At 46.1% G+C, this 16,863-nt stretch overlaps 1 protein-coding gene across 1 annotated transcript in view; it reads right to left on the bottom strand.

Annotated features, from left to right (window-relative positions):
• Window positions 1-16,863, bottom strand: part of LOC308227350 (S-adenosyl-L-methionine-dependent tRNA 4-demethylwyosine synthase TYW1-like) — a gene marked incomplete at both ends in the record, with an annotated part of 112,272 nt that overhangs the window by 48,133 nt on the left and 47,276 nt on the right. The window contains 1 exon segment of the mRNA XM_080629894.1: window positions 9,819-9,923. Coding sequence (XP_080486020.1) covers window positions 9,819-9,923 — 105 coding nt within the window.

Genomic DNA, 16,863 nt, shown 5'->3' with positions numbered 1-16,863 from the left:
TAAATAAATAGAGACTGAGGGCACTTGTCCAAACTGCCTGAAATCCCCCCTGGCTATTGAGGGCCATGAGCTAGATACAAAAATAACACCGGCACAGTAAAGACAGTGCAAACACAGTCAGTAATCACACAGATTATTTTTCAGGGCTGAGTACATGAGCAAACACTCAAAAAGGCACTTGGAAAAACTCCCTCCAGCTCACCTCAGTCTTACTATCTTTTGCTTAAATTAATTCAATAAATACTGAGAACTGCTTGGAAAAAAGTCCATCTCTGCCTGCATCTCCTGCACATGCAGAGGGAGGGTGGAAATCAGGCTGAGCATGGTGCTCTAGAGAAACTCCTATTGTTTACTGCTGAGTAGAATTGACTTGATGACATTAAAAAGTAGCTTGGATTGTTCTGGTCACAGGCCACCAGAATAACTGAGGAATTTCTATAATCCCACCACTCCTCAAAGAGCCTATGAAACACTGAGAGCTGAAGGAATCGCAAACGTCCACAGCAAACATCAAGAGGGTTTGTTATGTGAGTGATTATCTATGATTATGGTCTTCCTCTGAGTAGAACACTTCTACTTCTTTTAAATGGCATTTTCATCCAGGCAATGTTTATGGCACCTGGTCCCAGCTAATGATGCACTCCCAAAACATAATTCACCTGCACTGAAGTTGCACATGTCATGTCCAGCAATAAAGAGACAGATCCTTTGCAAACACTTAAAATTAGTGCAAGGTGAACAGTGCACAAACAGGGCTACAAAAGAAACAGGCTCATGCTAATTAAAAACTGTGCATGTTTTGGAAGCAATTACTTTCTTGCTACTAAATTTATGAGGCATTTCCTCTATTAAACTGCCCAAGCAAAGGGTATTAGAGCCACGCACTGTAACTCAGATCCAGCGTGGAAACAGGTTGACTGTGCACAACCTCAGACAAGTTGGGGAGTGCTAAACACGGATGGACGTTAATGTTTTAGCCTGGCTCTAAAGGCCTGAAAGAGATTTTAAACATTCTTTTATTAGAGCAGCCAGCCATGCAAAGAATAGGATATGTACCTCCGAAGTTCAGCTGCAGAGACATGGCTCCATACAGCAGTGTTTTTCCTGCGTTCATTATATAGATTATGATTTCAGCAGCATGAAAAATGGATGACTACAGAGGGGGAAAATTCTTAGGAAGCTACAACGTGACTCATTCTTTTGGTAAACTTCAAAGATATCATTCACAAGCAAAGAAAGCGCAGAGGCAAATGGAATAACTGAGTGCTCAGATGGCTCATTAACTCACGAGCACAAATCAATGAAAACCAGCTTAGCAGCCCACCAAATGAAAGCACATCAGCTTTCAACTGCCCCAACTTCTGAAAACTTGAGTTAATTAACGATGCTGATACCACTTAAACTGGTAGCAGTTGATTAGGGCGGTCACGTTCTATTTGTCAGTAATGCACCGAGACAGTTATTAAGACATCAAGTATAAAAAAAGGAAACCATTCCACCGTACATCCTAAGCTCTTCCACCACCTTCCCTGCAGCAGCAACACCAGGGATGCTCTCTTCATTAGTCCTTAATAAGGGTGCTTTTATCAGCCTCATCACGCCACGGAGCTTTTGGCCGTGAAACGTAGAAGCCTTTTGTAAAGCAGCTCGGCTACTCTGGGATACACCAGTGTGAATCCAGAGCAACTGCACTGGGTGGGCTCTGGATTCCCGTGGTGCTGTGTCAGAGCCGACTGTGCACAACTGTAGTCAAGAAACGCCTTATGCCAAGATGATTATCACTGCAGAGAGGAGCACATTTATTCCACCACGATCTGGCTCCTTGCTGGAGATCTTGACAGCTAGCAGTCATCTTAATCCATGATGAAGGAACGATTACTGGGGAGCTAAATATGACAGCGCTTTGTTTCTCAACACTGTAACTCCAGGCTTCCCAACTTCATTACCAAACAAGAGAATTTCCTTAACTGCTAGCCCATAAATTAGCCATTTGTTTAATTGAGGCTCATGTGAAATAACAGGAGAACAAAACATCGGCCAAGCTGCTGAGTGACAGAGCCTCTGTTTAAAAACCAGGGCAGCCCTGGCCCAAGACAAATAGAAAAAGCCTCAAATGACATGTTGATAGATAGCACTCTCTGCAACAAAATTGCTCGTGATCCAAGCATCAGCATTGTCCAAATTATATACACAAGCTCTCATGCATGCCTGCTCCTCACTGGACTGGATTTGGGCTTCTTGGTTGCTTTTAGTAATCACTTTCAAGTTGGTTTAAAGAAGGACATGGGTTTATTTGTGTCAGTTAAATCTGAGAAGCAAGAATGGAAATGGTTAGTGATGCGGCCCAACCCCAATATTTAACACCAGCTCTCCAGACACACCACGAGGATGACTATAAATCTTCAGTGACTTCCTAGAAGTCAGAGAAACTCCTTCTGTAAAAGCTCCACTCCGAAATACTGGATGCAGCCCTTCATTCCAGCTCTTCAAAGTCAGCCATGTTGATGTTGAGAGAGAAACTGACACTGTGAAACTACTCACCCCCTTCCTCTTATGCCCTGGTAAAGAGCAGTCACACTGAGGGAGGTGGGAGGAGTAGAAAGACTGAGATTGGGAGGCAGGAGGTGGATTTTCCACCAGTGACCTGCTTTGCCTCAGCCGTTTCCTACCCTGCCTCAGTTTTCCCAGGTACAAAGCACAGTCTATAGTGCTAGTCCTTCTCTGCAAGCAAACACTTGGAGCCATGAACAGAACTTTGTTATCACAGCACAACAACACTGGGACATCACACCCAACCAGTCTCCATAGGCTCTTTATTTTCTACAGCTTCCCCTGGTCATACCTAAAAGCCTCCAAAAGCCTCATACAATTTCCATGCCCTGTGCTTCCCACTTATCTCTGGATATTGACTTTTATTGCAACATAAAAAATAGATCAGAATGATCCATTTTAACTTGGGTTTTCATCAGGATTACATGTGCACCCGAGCACTGTGCTGGACTGCAAAAATTCCTCCACAATTCCAGAACTGTATTCGTGTCAAACGACAGGCTCAGACTAAATACTGACTTTTCAATGAAAATCTGTGGCTCTTGAAAATTCAAAATTTAATCATGCATCTGCATTTGCAATGAAACTTGTTACTGAATCTTACTGTACTCACAGTGCAATCATAGAATCCCAGAATGGTTTGGGTTGAAGGGACCTTAAAGCTGTCCAGTTCCAACCCCCTGCCATGGGCAGGGACACCTTCCACTAGAGCAGCTTGCTCCAAGCCCCTGTGTCCAACCTGGCCTTGAACACTGCCAGGGATGGGGCAGCCACAGCTTCTCTGGGCACCCTGTGCCAGCGCCTCAGCACCCTCCCAGGGAAGAGCTTCTGCCTAAGAGCTCATCTCAGTCTCCCCTCTGGCAGGTTAAAGCCATTCCCCTTGGCCTGTCCCTACATCCCTTGTCCCAAGCCCCTCTCCAGGTTTCCTGCAGCCCCTTTAGGCACTGGAGCTGCTCTCAGGTCTCCCCTTCAGGAGCCTTCTCTTCTCCAGGCTGCCCCAGCCCAGCTCTCTCAGCCTGGCTCCAGAGCAGAGCTGCTCCAGCCCTCGCAGCATCTCCGTGGCCTCTGGACTCACTCTGACAGCTCCACGTCCCTCTTGTGCTGCTGCCCCAAAGCTGGATCAGGACTGCAGGAGGGGTCTCCCCAGAGTGGAGCAGAGGGGGAGAATCCCCTCCCTGAGCTGCTGCTCACATTCTGGGGGTGCAGCCCAGCACACGGGGGGGGTTCTGGGCTCAAGCACACTCTGAATCCAGATCATGGGGAGCTTCTTGTCACCCCAAGTCCTTCTCTTCAGGGCTGCTACCTTCAGTCTCCCCCAGCCTGTGTTTGTGCTTGGAATTGCCCCGACTCACTGATGGCAAGCTGGTCAGCCCTGCCACTGCCTGCCCAGCCACCTTGGACCATCTGCACCTTGTGTCTCGTCCTCCAACCCATGGCTCACAGTTGAGAGGACATTAAGTGGTCAGTGCAGGGTTTTTTTCCAGGCATGGAAATCAGACACTGTCCAGATTTATTTTACAGCAGGCACCAGGGCAGGAGGGTTTTGTTTAACTTCACCTTCTCTTCATGTAAATGCACTCTGGAACAGCAGCAGAACTCTGAATAGCTTTGACAGGTGGGGGCAATCGCCTTTTGCTGCATGCAATTAAAAACTCATTACAGCAGAGCTCCTTCCCCTCATTACTTTAAGCACTTGAGTAATCTTTACTGTTTAACATGACAAGTCTGAGCAGACTTGGACAGATATCTCCCTTTGGTCCTTCCTTCACACATTTACTTGGTCATTTTTATTCCATAGCAAAGCCTCAGATGCCAAGAGCAGGAGCTGCAGTCACAGAACATCATCCTTAGCTCCAGCAGCCACCGATCCAACCCCCAAACATAAACTTGGTGTGAAGGTGCTCTGCTGAAGCTGCAGAAAAACCATCAGGGACAAGTGCTTTCAAGTGGCTGCAAACTCCTTTCACAAAGGCTGTGCAGTGCCACAATGCTCATCTCTGCTCTGTCCAAGCCCTGTCCATGACAGCATCGTGCAACAGCCCTTGAACAAAGGACAAACCAGGCTGGCTTTTTTTCCCCTCCCTCCTTAAATTAAAACAGATGGAGGAAACAGCAAGGCTCTGCTCGGGCAGGAAGCCACAATGCTACTGAGCGCTGCAAGATGAAGTGTCATGTCAGGAAACAGACCACTTCCCTGAGGATCTTGTTCTGCTTGCAGCTCCGGCCGGAGCAGTCAGACCTCCCTCACGGCTGCAGAAGCAGCTCTGAAATGCAAAACCAGGTCTGTGAGGCCAAGCACTGGACATGCACACTCCCATACACCCAAACTTAAAGCTGCTGACAGTGCAGAGAGCATCACGAAATCACAGACATAGAATCCAACCTGTGGCAGGGGCTTGGAGCTGGATGAGCTTTAAGGTCCCTTCCAATCCAAACCATTCTAGGTTCTAGGTCTTAAATATAACAATCGACTTTGTACAGCTGTGACAGCAACATTATGGCATTAAAACAGACTAAGGCAATAAATAAAAATTGATGCATATTTAGTAACCATATGACTGATTCTTCCTTTATCTGGGTTTTACACAGGGGTAATCAAGCCTAATTTCTATTGGCTTAAATAGGAGAATAGAGTCCCACAGAGTTTCAACACTGTAAGATACTCATGTAAATGAGAACAAGTATTGAGCCCTGCAAGGATCTAAATCTCTCTCCACTCCACCCCACGAGCCCCTCTGGAGCAACACTGGATTAGCTACATTCGTTTTAAATGAACGTCATTTATCTCAAGTATTTAACCAGGAAATCCTGCTGAGATGAGACTCGTTTTGCGGCAGATGCTTTGCCGTATCTTGTAGTACTTTTGTGTTTATTTGCTTTGAGCCGGACCTGCTCTTTGCCTTTTTAACCTATCACTGTGGAGCTTGAAAAAGAAAAAGCAAAAGCTAAGCCCTGTCCACACAGCAAAGTGATTCTTCAATACACCTCATTCTCAGAAGAATACAAGAAATTGCTTTCAATCAAAAATTACCAAGTCTTTGGGGGAAAATTCCCAGGTTCCAAACTCTGTGTGAACACAACTGTTGGGGCTGGACTAAAGGCCAGTTTTATGCTGGTAGGAGTCTCTGTCCAGATGTGATCAATACACAGTGCAGAAAGGGAATACCGACAGCAATGAGCTGGATTTGAACAACCTCAACCCCACCTATCCACCTTTGGGTCAGAATTTAACTCCTGAGTTGATGTCCTACTGTACCAAGCACCACGATGAATGCTGGGGATTCTAAGTGGTCACCTTGCCTATGCACACTTTGTCTGCACAATCACAACCTCCCAGGCTTCTGGGGGTAAAACACAGCCCCTTTTCTGCTGTTCTCCTTTGCTGAGAAGATCTGCTCACCTTTTATTGCAGAGCAGCCAAACTTCACACGGACAGAGACCCCAACTAAGCACCTTGCAGCACCCTTGACCTCAGTTTGATCAACAGATGTAACCAAATCCACTGCAGCATAAATCCCCACCATTGATCCTGCCCTAGAGAAGTCTGATCTCATAGGTAAGACACTGGACAAGAGCTTTGCAAGTCAGGATAAAAGATGATCAGATGAAAACAAGCTGTCTGCAAAGTACAAAGGAGGATAAGCTGCTCATTTCATCAGATTAAACCATAGGGTGAAGGTCTGAGAGCAGGCACAGCAGCAACATGAACATCTCCAGCAGCCCAGGGGCTACACCACTAGCAATCAGTCCACATTTCAGACCCAAGAAGGAAGCCATCCTCAAGAAGACATCCCCTCTATCAGCCCTTCCTTAGCTGGACACTCTCACTACCCCACAGCAACACAACTCATTGCTCATCAGCCACTCCAGAATGTGTTGCTTACTCCTTCTGGCCAAGAAAAGGGAGAAATTGGTTCCACACCACGTAATCTCCTCACATTTCAAAGTCACACACAGTGCAGCAAGAGGAGAAAGCCATTGGGCCCCCCTACCGAGACGAATCGTCCACGCTTCAGGAACGCTGCTGTTCCACAGGAACTGGCAGATGAAACTATGTGAAACAAATAAGGCCACTGACTGGGCTAATGCTATATTTAGCGTGAGCTACTTCCTTTCTACAGAGCACCAAGTGCCCACCTTTTGGAACATTACGCTTGCTCCAAAGAGGCAAGGAAGAAAGGCAACTGTTAAACAAAACCTCACATAAAATCTGTGAGCAAGAGCTTTCATCCAATCACAGAATCACAGAGTGGTTTAGGTTGGAAGGGACCCTAAAGCTCATCCAGTTCCAACTCTCAGCCTGTCTCTGGAGCAGAACTGCTCCAGCCCTGGCAGCATCTCCATAGCCTCTGGACTCTCTCCAACTGCTCCACATCCCCAGCACCAGAGCTGGACACAGGGCTCCAGGTACCACCAACTTCAGGTCTATTTAAACTGTCTAATGTCAAACAAGAGACACTGCTCAAGAGAAGCCATCACAGTTTTTTGACTGTTTAGAAGGATGAAAATGCCATTTAGACCCCAAATGCCAGCACAGAGTTGTACCATTTGTTTCAGGCAGCAATAAAACTTCATCTCCTGCTGTGAATGGATGCTCCAGCAATGCTGCTCTCAGCAGTGTGCTTCATCCTTCACATACACGAACCCTGCTTTCCTCTCTTCAAAAGATAACAGGGAAGCACAGCTCTATTTAAAAAGCTCAATTAAATAGAATAAAATGGAAACTACCTTAAAGCCTGCTGGTGCATGAGGTGGAGCTCCCTGACAACTCATTTCTGCTGCTGAAGCTGGGAAGGAATCAGTCAGCTTCCCTGTATTCAGCTGCTCACTTCGGGCTTGCAGGGCTGTGCTGCTGTCAGACTTGCCGTGTGGTGCATCCTTTGAGAAGGCTTAAACCTGAGTTTCCCCAAGTACTGCTCCTGGGACTGGAAAGACGAAAGACTTTCTACATGCCAACTACAGATACTTTCAGGGCCACAGTACAGGCACAACACTAAATCCTGAACAGAGAAAGAAACTGAGGGACGAGATGTTCTGTGCCTTAGCTTAAAGGCCACCACTGTCTGGCCAGGATCACCTTATGCCTGAGGGACACTATCCTCCAGCACTTGCAGAAATTCATTTACCTGCTGGAAATTCAGAAATGTGTTGTATTTCTGGAAATACCATATTTACAGCAGGGCATCCTGAGTTCAAGTCAGTAACATCGAGCAGCACACACTTTAAAGCACAAACAAAAACCAGACATAGCAAACTCACCCTTGTTTCAGTCCCTGCAAAGTCCCCAACAGACTCAACAGCACCTGGCCAGACAGGGTGTGCTTTCCCCCTGCACTCCTCCACCTTTTGTGTCCTTGCAGCCCCTCTGAACCCCCTAACTGCTAGTGTTGGCAGGTACATGATTGCGACCGAAAGCCCCAGCTGTGCTATGTGGCTTTGGGAACATCACACAGCCCCTCTCTGCCTCAGCTCATACTTTCGTAAAGAGGTGTTGCAAAGTGTTTCATATATATTCTTTCCTCAGAGAAAAGTCCTCGCTGGTTGAAATCCAGCAAGCACTTTGAAGCACCTGGAATGCAAAGATGACCTTTTTGGTTGAAGCAGTGTGGGCAGTAGCTTGTCCCAGATGGAAGATGCCCAGATGTGGCTGCCCCATCCCTGGCAGTGTTCAAGGCCAGGTTGGACACAGAGGCTTGGAGCAAGCTGCTCCAGTGGAAGGTGTCCCTGCCCGTGGGAGGGGGTTGGAACTGGATGAGCTTTAAGGTCCCTTCCAACCCAAACCAGTCTGTGCATCTATGAATAGGAGTGTATCTGCAGCCACCTTGCTTTCTCACCTATTTCCCTGGCAGTCCAAGGCATGATTTTATCAGGGAAGAGGGGCTGGGACAGCTGAGCTCCACACTGCTGGGAAGCCACAAGGATGACGCTGAATCCTTCCCCAGGCAAAGGGAACAGCAGTCCCTGCTTTGGAGGAGCCAGATGTTCACCCTGGAGAGCACTCAGGGGTATCATAGAACTCACAGAATCATAAATCTGTGCCCAGAAACAGTAACTTACACCTGATTCATTTTACTAATTAAAATCACTACCCATGACAGAGCAGACTAAGTGGTATATACACTGACAGCTCCTACTCCATGCTGGCTTACACGCTCATCTCTGCCCTCTTGGCATGCTGGAAGCATCTTATACAACCCAAGCTGCAGTAAGAAAGTCAGGAGATGAAGGGCCACATAGGAGCACTCTTCCTGCTAGATTTTACCTAAGGAATATAAAGCAGTCTGATACACATTGTAAAATAGGCTTTTTCCCTAAACCATACTCAAAATCTCATTTAGTGTTAAGCTATCAACTTCAGCAGCATGTTCAGAGAGAAAGAGACCTCTTGATACTGACAGTATCAAAACCTTTGGGGTTTGTTTCATGAGGAAATTACATCAAACTCCAGGTTTTTTCTTTACAGCAGCAGTAAATAAAGGTTGGGGAAAAAAAACCCCACAAAACCAGGAAAGAAAGAAAGAAAAGAGAAAGGGAAGTCCAGGAATTAACAGTGTTACAAAAAGACATTCCCCACATAAATGTGCTGGTCTGCAGGGGAGTTGCTGGGTGGAAGCGCTGATCCTGTTTCTTTATAGAACACTTTGTAATGTGCCTTTTTTACCTTCTCTAGGTACTGAATTGATTAACCCCAAGATAAAACCCCTCCTGCCCCACTGCATCTCACAATGCTCCTGGTAGTAGCTCTTCCAGTCCCAGAGGCAATATTCCCCCTGTTTTGCACAGCCAGACAAGCATCACATCAGCAAAGCAGACATTTATCACCTTTTCCTGCAGCAGAATTTGAGAGCAGGATGGGAAGAACAAGACCACAAACTGCCAGCTTGTCCCAGAATATTTTGTTTAAAAGGTTGGTTGACATAAAGGAGGAATATCTCTTTATCAGTCTCTGCTTTCATGAGAAATAAAGAAAAGACCAGAGGGTCTGATTCTGCTGGGCAGAAATTGATGCTGGCTGATACAAAGCTTGTTTGTGTTAACACTGAAGACTATCCAAATGCACACACAAGCTAACATATCTGGCTGCCTGAAATTAAAAGCAAGAGATAAGTTCCTTGCATCTATGATAGGTTCCTTATGTACCACTGAAATATTTGGAAGAGTTACATTTACTCGTATCGGTTTAAGACTGGGAGGAGGGAAAGGGAAGGAAAGAGGAAATAGAGTAAAACACTGATGGAAAAACCATAAAATGGCTCCATGCAGCTTACCTTGACCTTGATGAAGCCTGGTTTACCAAGAGATATCAGGTCAGCATAGGCTTTGAGTGCCTCCACATTCCAAGCTTTCACCAGTGTCAGTCTGTAAATGGTGCGCTCTTGCTGAAATAAAGGCAAAATTACATTAACAACACAAAAAAAATCATTAATTTATTCCAAGAACCCAGGGGTAATCCAAAGCAAACCCAAACCAGGAGCCACCTCACTTGTTCTTCCAAGAAAGCAGCTACTCAGCATTTGCCAGCTGAGCTGTCTTTTTCCATACAAAGACTTATCTTCTATATATCCAAGCACTTGTTTTTACAACAGCAGCTTTAACTTGAGGGTAAAACAAGCAGGAAGTTTCTCTCTTTGGTTTGCTTCCCCAAACATAAAATCTCTCTATTAGTTGCTCTATAGATATTTTATTTCCTCCATCTGGATCAGCTGGAACTGCTGAATTTCAGACAGGATGAACAGGGGACAGACCATTGTGTGCCCCTGCCCACCAACTCTTCAAGCATATCAGGCACAACACTGCTGAGAAAAGGCTCTTCCATGATCAGAGTGGTTTGTGTTGGAAGGGACCTTCATCCAGTTCAAACCTCCTGCCATGGGCAGGGACACCTTCCACTGGAGCAGCTTGCTCCAAGCCCCGTCTAACCTGGTCCTGAACATTGCCAGGGATGGGGCAGCCACAGCTTCTCTGGGCACCCTGGGCCAGCGCCTCAGCACCCTCCCAGGGAAGAGCTTCTGCCTAAGAGCTCATCTCAGTCTCCCCTCGGGCAGGTTAAAGCCATTCCCCCTTGTCCTGTCCCTCCAGGCCCTTGTCCAAAGCCCCTCTCCGGGCTTCTTCTTGGCCCCTTTAGGTACTGGAACATTTTATTGGAAGCACAAAGTGACAATGTCACGACCAGGAAGCACTGAAAACACCCTGCTTATGACTTACAAGAAGTCTGGAACAAACCATTAGGAGCACACACAGTAGCTGCAGCACTAGTGACTACAAGACTAGCATCCACCCTCGTTACCCTCTGCACAGGGCACCTGGATTTCTGCCTGGACCATCCCTGCATGGACCTGTCCTCTCCATCCTGCTGCTGAGTGTCACAGCTCCTCATATCACCAGTGCCTCTTGGAGATGTATTTCAGTGCACAGTGGCAGAGAGCCCTCTGAGCACTTCTTTCCTTGGACTTAATCTGATTTTCCCCTTTAGGAACTGCTCAACAAAGAACTGACTGGTAACAAAAGGCCTTCTACTACTGCTACAAGCACTTGGCCATGGAACAAATCATCTTGCTGCTTCATCTGCCTGTTTCCTTTTTTTCCTCTCTCCCTTCATCTTCCACCAAAGTTTTGTTTCACTTATCTCTGGGATTTTTTTACAGAGCAATCTTCCAGCAAATTGGTTTTTTAATTAACCCATTTTCCTTCCTTGACACACTGTAAAACGTGACAAAGGCACCAGACATCCAGAGCAAAAAAGCACTGCAACAAATCCATGGCAACCTCAGACTCCACGGCTGGGGCCAGGCTGAATCCCAGGGCTGGAATCAAACTCTCCTGCTCCAGAAAGTCCAGGTATAGATTCAGGTTGAGCCAAGAGATTCTCCCTTCCCTGTTACCCATGACATGCCTGTGGCACAAGGTTACCTGAACTTCAGTGCCATGGGAAGCAAGCACACTGCTTGGTTTATTACATTTTTCAACCTCAACCCAAAAGCAGAAGCTACTAAGGAGAGCCGCAACTGAACTCTCCAACACCAAAGCTCAGATCATTTCCCACTGGGATAGAATCATAGAATAGTTAGGATTGGAAAGGACCTTAAGATCACCCAGTTCTAATCTTTGGACAAAGGATCTAGGGACAGGCCAAGGGAATGGCTTTAACCTGCCTGAGGGGAGACTGAGATGAGCTCTTAGGCAGAAGCTCTTCCCTGGGAGGGTGCTGAGGCGCTGGCACAGGGTGCCCAGAGAAGCTGTGGCTGCCCCATCCCTGGCAGTGTTCAAGGCCAGGTTGGACACAGGGGCTTGGAGCAAGCTGCTCCAGTGGAAGGTGTCCCTGCCTGTGGCAGGGGTTGGAACTGGATGAGCTTTAAGATCCCTTCCAACACAAACCAGTCTGGGGTTCTATGTTGTTACACACATTCTGCAGAGGGACAAAACGTAGGTGCCACCAAAAAATGGTTCAAAGCTCAGGCTAACAGCCTGAACACAGGAGGAATGGTGCCAGCATCAAGTGAACGTGGTATTGCAGGAATAGTTTTGTGGAGAGGGCAAAACAGTCTCAGTTTACTTTTATCACAACATTTTCTAACATAAATTAAGCACAGTGCTTCAGCAAGTGGTTCAGTGAAGGCTCATCTGAAAGGAGCTGGTTTTTTCTCCCATTTAAATCTCATTTTTAACACCCTCCAATATACATCCTAGATTATTTTAGAAGACTAACTCTAAAGTTCAAGTACTTCATGAAACTAAACCTGCTACAAGTGCATTAAGAGGGCTTTTTCCCCCACAGGGCAGCACTGACAAGCAATAACAGCAGCCTGTGTGTATTATCCATCACTTCAATAACTGAACTAGCACAAAAGCTGTATTAACTAATCATGACCAGTGGTGAAAGAAGTGGGTAGGGAAAGTAAAACACTGCCAAAGGGATACAGAAAAAAATAGCTAGAAAAATCAGAAATTAATATTGTGACTGAAGAAACATCTTTCCAGAGGGCAACATCTCTCAAGTGTTGTCTGAGACGAGAGAAAAGCTGGTAGAAGGGACATATCAAAAGGAGTAAGGGTCTAATACCACAAAGTGTTAGATATAAATAATCCTTACAGTCTGCTGGCGGTACAAATACAAGATCCTGTTTTATTCATGTATTATTTGTATTTGGTTGTACAATAGGGCCCCAGGAGATCCTCTTGTAAGCACTGAAGAACAAGAATTAAGAGCTTAAGCCCTGAGATTTTAATGATATAAAGCATCAGGATAGAAAACGAGGCTACAGTGCTTTACACCGCGCGATTCCACGGGAAGCAACCATTATTTCCCTTCAGACAGGCATCAGAATAACATTAGCAGAAAAAGAAAAATTAATGTGATAAGGAGCCTTTGAATGGGTGAAAGTTGAGAGTGTGGAACCACGTCTATCATATGCCAAGAAGCTCTTCCTGCAGCAGATCACCCTGCCAGGAAAGGGGCTGTGCCGGGGCCATTGGAGTGGGAGCCCTACCACCTATCAGGTTATAATTGATGGAGATTACATAACCAGCAATTCAGAGCTCAGTGAAGAACTGGTTGCAGAGAGAACAGTTGAATGTGCTGAAGCAAATAATCTTTGCAAGGCTGGCAAAATCAGAATTGCTTTTAAAGTAATTCTATGAAAACCATGGAGGCCATCAGAGCAGTTACATGGCACGATGCCTATATGGCAACAAGCAGAGGTCACAACATATGTCAGAAGCATAATGCCCATCCTTAGGAGCTGCCAAAATAGCACCAGGAAGGGTCTGTACTGCTCCATAAAGACAGTTACCAGCAGGTACTTTGAGTCCTTCACAGTGGGAGATGTTCCTTCGAGCCAATGCAGTGCTCAGGAGCAACAGGACAACATGTTTCTGTGATCCTGCCTAGTTCTAACAAACTTCTCCAAGCCTCAGCCCACAATCTTGGATATAAAAAGCCGCTAATGAGGTGCTTTTGCCTGCACAGGACGCTGAGCATATGGGTAGAAACTGAGCAATCTTACACAGATAGCCCCTGCTTCCCTGATCCTTTGCTTAGGTTATCTCCCCACAGGCTGCTCTAAAACACAGCATGGGGGGTTTCTTTGGGATCGTATGTGGCACTTGGTCCATTAAAGGCAACTTAATACAGAATATTGTACAAGAAATGCCTTAAAAAAAAGGGAAAATGACTATGAACCACTTTGTTACATACCACACTATAACTTGCTCCCCTAAGTCTTTCAAATCTTACCCTTTGGAGGACAACGTAAACCACATCAAGTCTTGGCAGCATGCTCAAGAAACAGAGATATTGCGCTTTCTCTCTCCTTGCATTCTGAAACCTGTGTAGCAACTGTCACCTTTTTTTTAATGGGGTCCCAAAAATGCAACTCAACAAGGCCCAGCTCAGCCTTCTGTTCCCCAAACATTTGAGGACAAAGAAACGAAGAATCAACCTGGGGAATAGCAGTTTTTCCTTTAGGCAACTCTTGCTAATATCTTTCCAAGCTCACCCAAAATCCCAGCATCCCTCAAAGGCCAGAACAGGGCACAAGGGAAAATAAGAAAAAATAACAGGGTTAGGGAAGGGCACTTACAATTAAAAGCATAAACATTTGATTAACTGGATCTGAGATCCTCGTGTCTCACTCACATTTTGCCGATGGCCACAGCTCAAAGCCAAACCAGTGAGCACACCTCGGACAGAGCCGAGGAGGTGACACTGCTCTGCCAGCACCCGCTGGCCCAGAAGATGTTAATAAAGGATGTACGTGTCAGTTTGACAAAGTGCTCCCTCTCGCTTCAATAACCAAGAGGGATTGGGGCTGCCTCCTTTTTTACTACTATTTCTCTTTAATTCCCTCCGCATCATCGTTCATATTTTTGTAGATCAAATATAATTATTCTTCATAAAACATTCCAAGTCAAATCTCAGCAACCACTAGACCAGGTTGCTCCAAGCCCTGTCCAAGGGAATGTATCCCTACCCATGGCAGGGGCTTGGAACTGGATGAGCTTTAAGGGCCCTTCCAGCCTAAACCATTCCATGATTCTATAATTCTGAACACTCATCTACCTTCCTTCAGTATAGATAAAATACCTCTATTGTTAGAAAATAACATTTCATTTACAGAGTTCTTGACATAAATCCCTATTCTGGCAGCTAATGGATCTCAAGTAACAAAACCAATATTGCCAATGGAAACACTGCATTGCTTACATGGAAAAAGCACCCTTGGGAGAGAAGAAATTGTGGTGCAGACTCTAAACAAAAAAGACCTCCTTCTTTCACACATCTTCACAGATCCTTTGCAGGTATTAGATGATGAGCAGGAAGCCGCTTCAAAACCCAGTTCTTAGTTCCATTACTATTTCTTACTTCCTTCAAGGAAAAGTTTGACTTGTAAACTGACTTCAGGACACATTCTCTGGCTTCCCAGGAAGAAAGAACCTGCTTTCATCATGACACAGAACAGGGTAAGAAATGAAACACGTGCATCACCCCACAGCCCGGCATAGTGCTGGAGCTCTGGGCAGGCTCCTTGCTCTCACACAGTGGCAGGAGACAGCTGCCTTTTCCCAGTGAGAGCCCCTGTGAAGACAGAAGCCATCCTCTCTACAGACTCAGTTCAGTTCCCTTGTTCAGGTTATGCAACTCCTTCCTAAGTGCATGAGTCCTGAATAAAGATATCAAAGCAATTTTCACACTTGGAAATTACTTGTCACAGGGATGTGATCAGAAAAAAAACCAACCCTGCAGCCAAGCAGCTTTTCACCATATTCAATAAGACACATCTTTATGCATAAAATCCCACAAAAGGATAAAAGATCCAAAACACAGCAAAAAGAAATCTCAAACACCAGCACCCCCCAAATTTCACAGTTTTCCAAAGCTTCCCGTTCAGCCTGGAGACACGGTCTCTGTAACAGGACTGGAGATCACTTCTGCCTCTCCTAAACCCAACCCTGTGGAACCTCCAGGCTCCCAAAAGCTCTGCAGATGAGCTGTGGCACCCATCATGCTCCCAGAGAGCATCGTCAGGGAAAGACTCAGTGCCCTTGGATGGCAGATTAATCTATTCCTCTGGCAACCAGGACCCTCCCCTTAAATAAAGGGCTTGTCATTTCGTCTGGGCTCATCTATCACTACACAGCCAGCCCTGAACACAGGCACTGGAGGGATGACATCCTCCTAGAAGTCACATTGCAAACACCTGAGAGCATTCTGCTGAGCAGAGCTGCACAGCAGAGGAGTTTTTTTTTCCTTTTAAAGATTAACTCAGCAGAGAGCACAAAACTTTTCAGTTTCCTTTTCTCAGGCTAACAGGCATTAAAGAAAAAAACCTGAATAGGTTATGCTGCGTAGGTAGCTACTAAAAACATACATTGTTCAAGCATTTGCTATTAATACACCAGTTGAGGCTTTGTCTTCGTTGCTAAAAAAGGTGTATATTACCATAGAATAATTAACACATCAGCTACTCTGCTGTAAAACCAGGGCAAAGCCTAGAACTTTGAGTTTACTGCTAGGAAAGTGAGAGAGCTCAACCCAGCACCTACCACAGAGCAGCACTAAACCCTTGCTTTTCGCCCAGGATCTGACAGTGCAACAGTTGTCCACATGTCATCTCCAGGAGGGGGGAGAAAGCCAACCTCATCATCACCACTCTCTTTTTGGACCCTGCACCAGCTCCAGAAGCTGTTCCCTGTGAGGGTGCTGAGGCGCTGGCACAGGGTGCCCAGAGAAGCTGTGGCTGCCCCATCCCTGGCAGTGTTCAAGGCCAGGTTAGACACAGGGGCTTGGAGCAACCTGCTCCAGTGGAAGGGGTCCCTGCCCGTGGCAGGGGTTGGAGCTGGATGAGCTTTAAGGTCCCTTCAACCCAAACATTCGGTGATTCTATGATTTGAGGCAAACTTTCCTCCTTCTCTTGGGCTCCCCTCCTTGTCTGTAGCTTGTTCTTAATATTGTCCTTCTCTTGACTTCCTTGCACTGCCAGGGTTACAACTGCGCTATTAAGTGACATGTTTGAAATGATGCCTCTCCAGGATCACCACACGAGGTAACCTCACTGTTGGTCAAGCAGCCAAGCCTGAGATATAGTCCATGGAGCTAAAGGGACACACCAGCGAGGAGCTGTAGCTAGGATGTTTTGGGGAATGTGAAACAAAGGTGTGGGAAGTCCCAGAGGGTGGTTTCAGCTCATCCCCATCGCAAGACTGGCTCTGAATGCTTCTTCTCTTTCAGAGACATGATCAGACACAAGTATGTCTACCCCATCCTGTGACTTTGCACACAAAGTACTGGCCTAGATGAAAGCAGAGGTACCTGCT

The sequence above is a fragment of the Psittacula echo genome, assembly GCF_963264785.1.
Source record: "Psittacula echo genome assembly, chromosome: 15".
Taxonomy (NCBI): Eukaryota; Metazoa; Chordata; class Aves; order Psittaciformes; family Psittacidae; genus Psittacula; species Psittacula echo.
The sequence above is the reverse complement of the archived record's forward strand: the minus strand, read 5'-3'. Positions and strand labels throughout refer to the sequence as shown.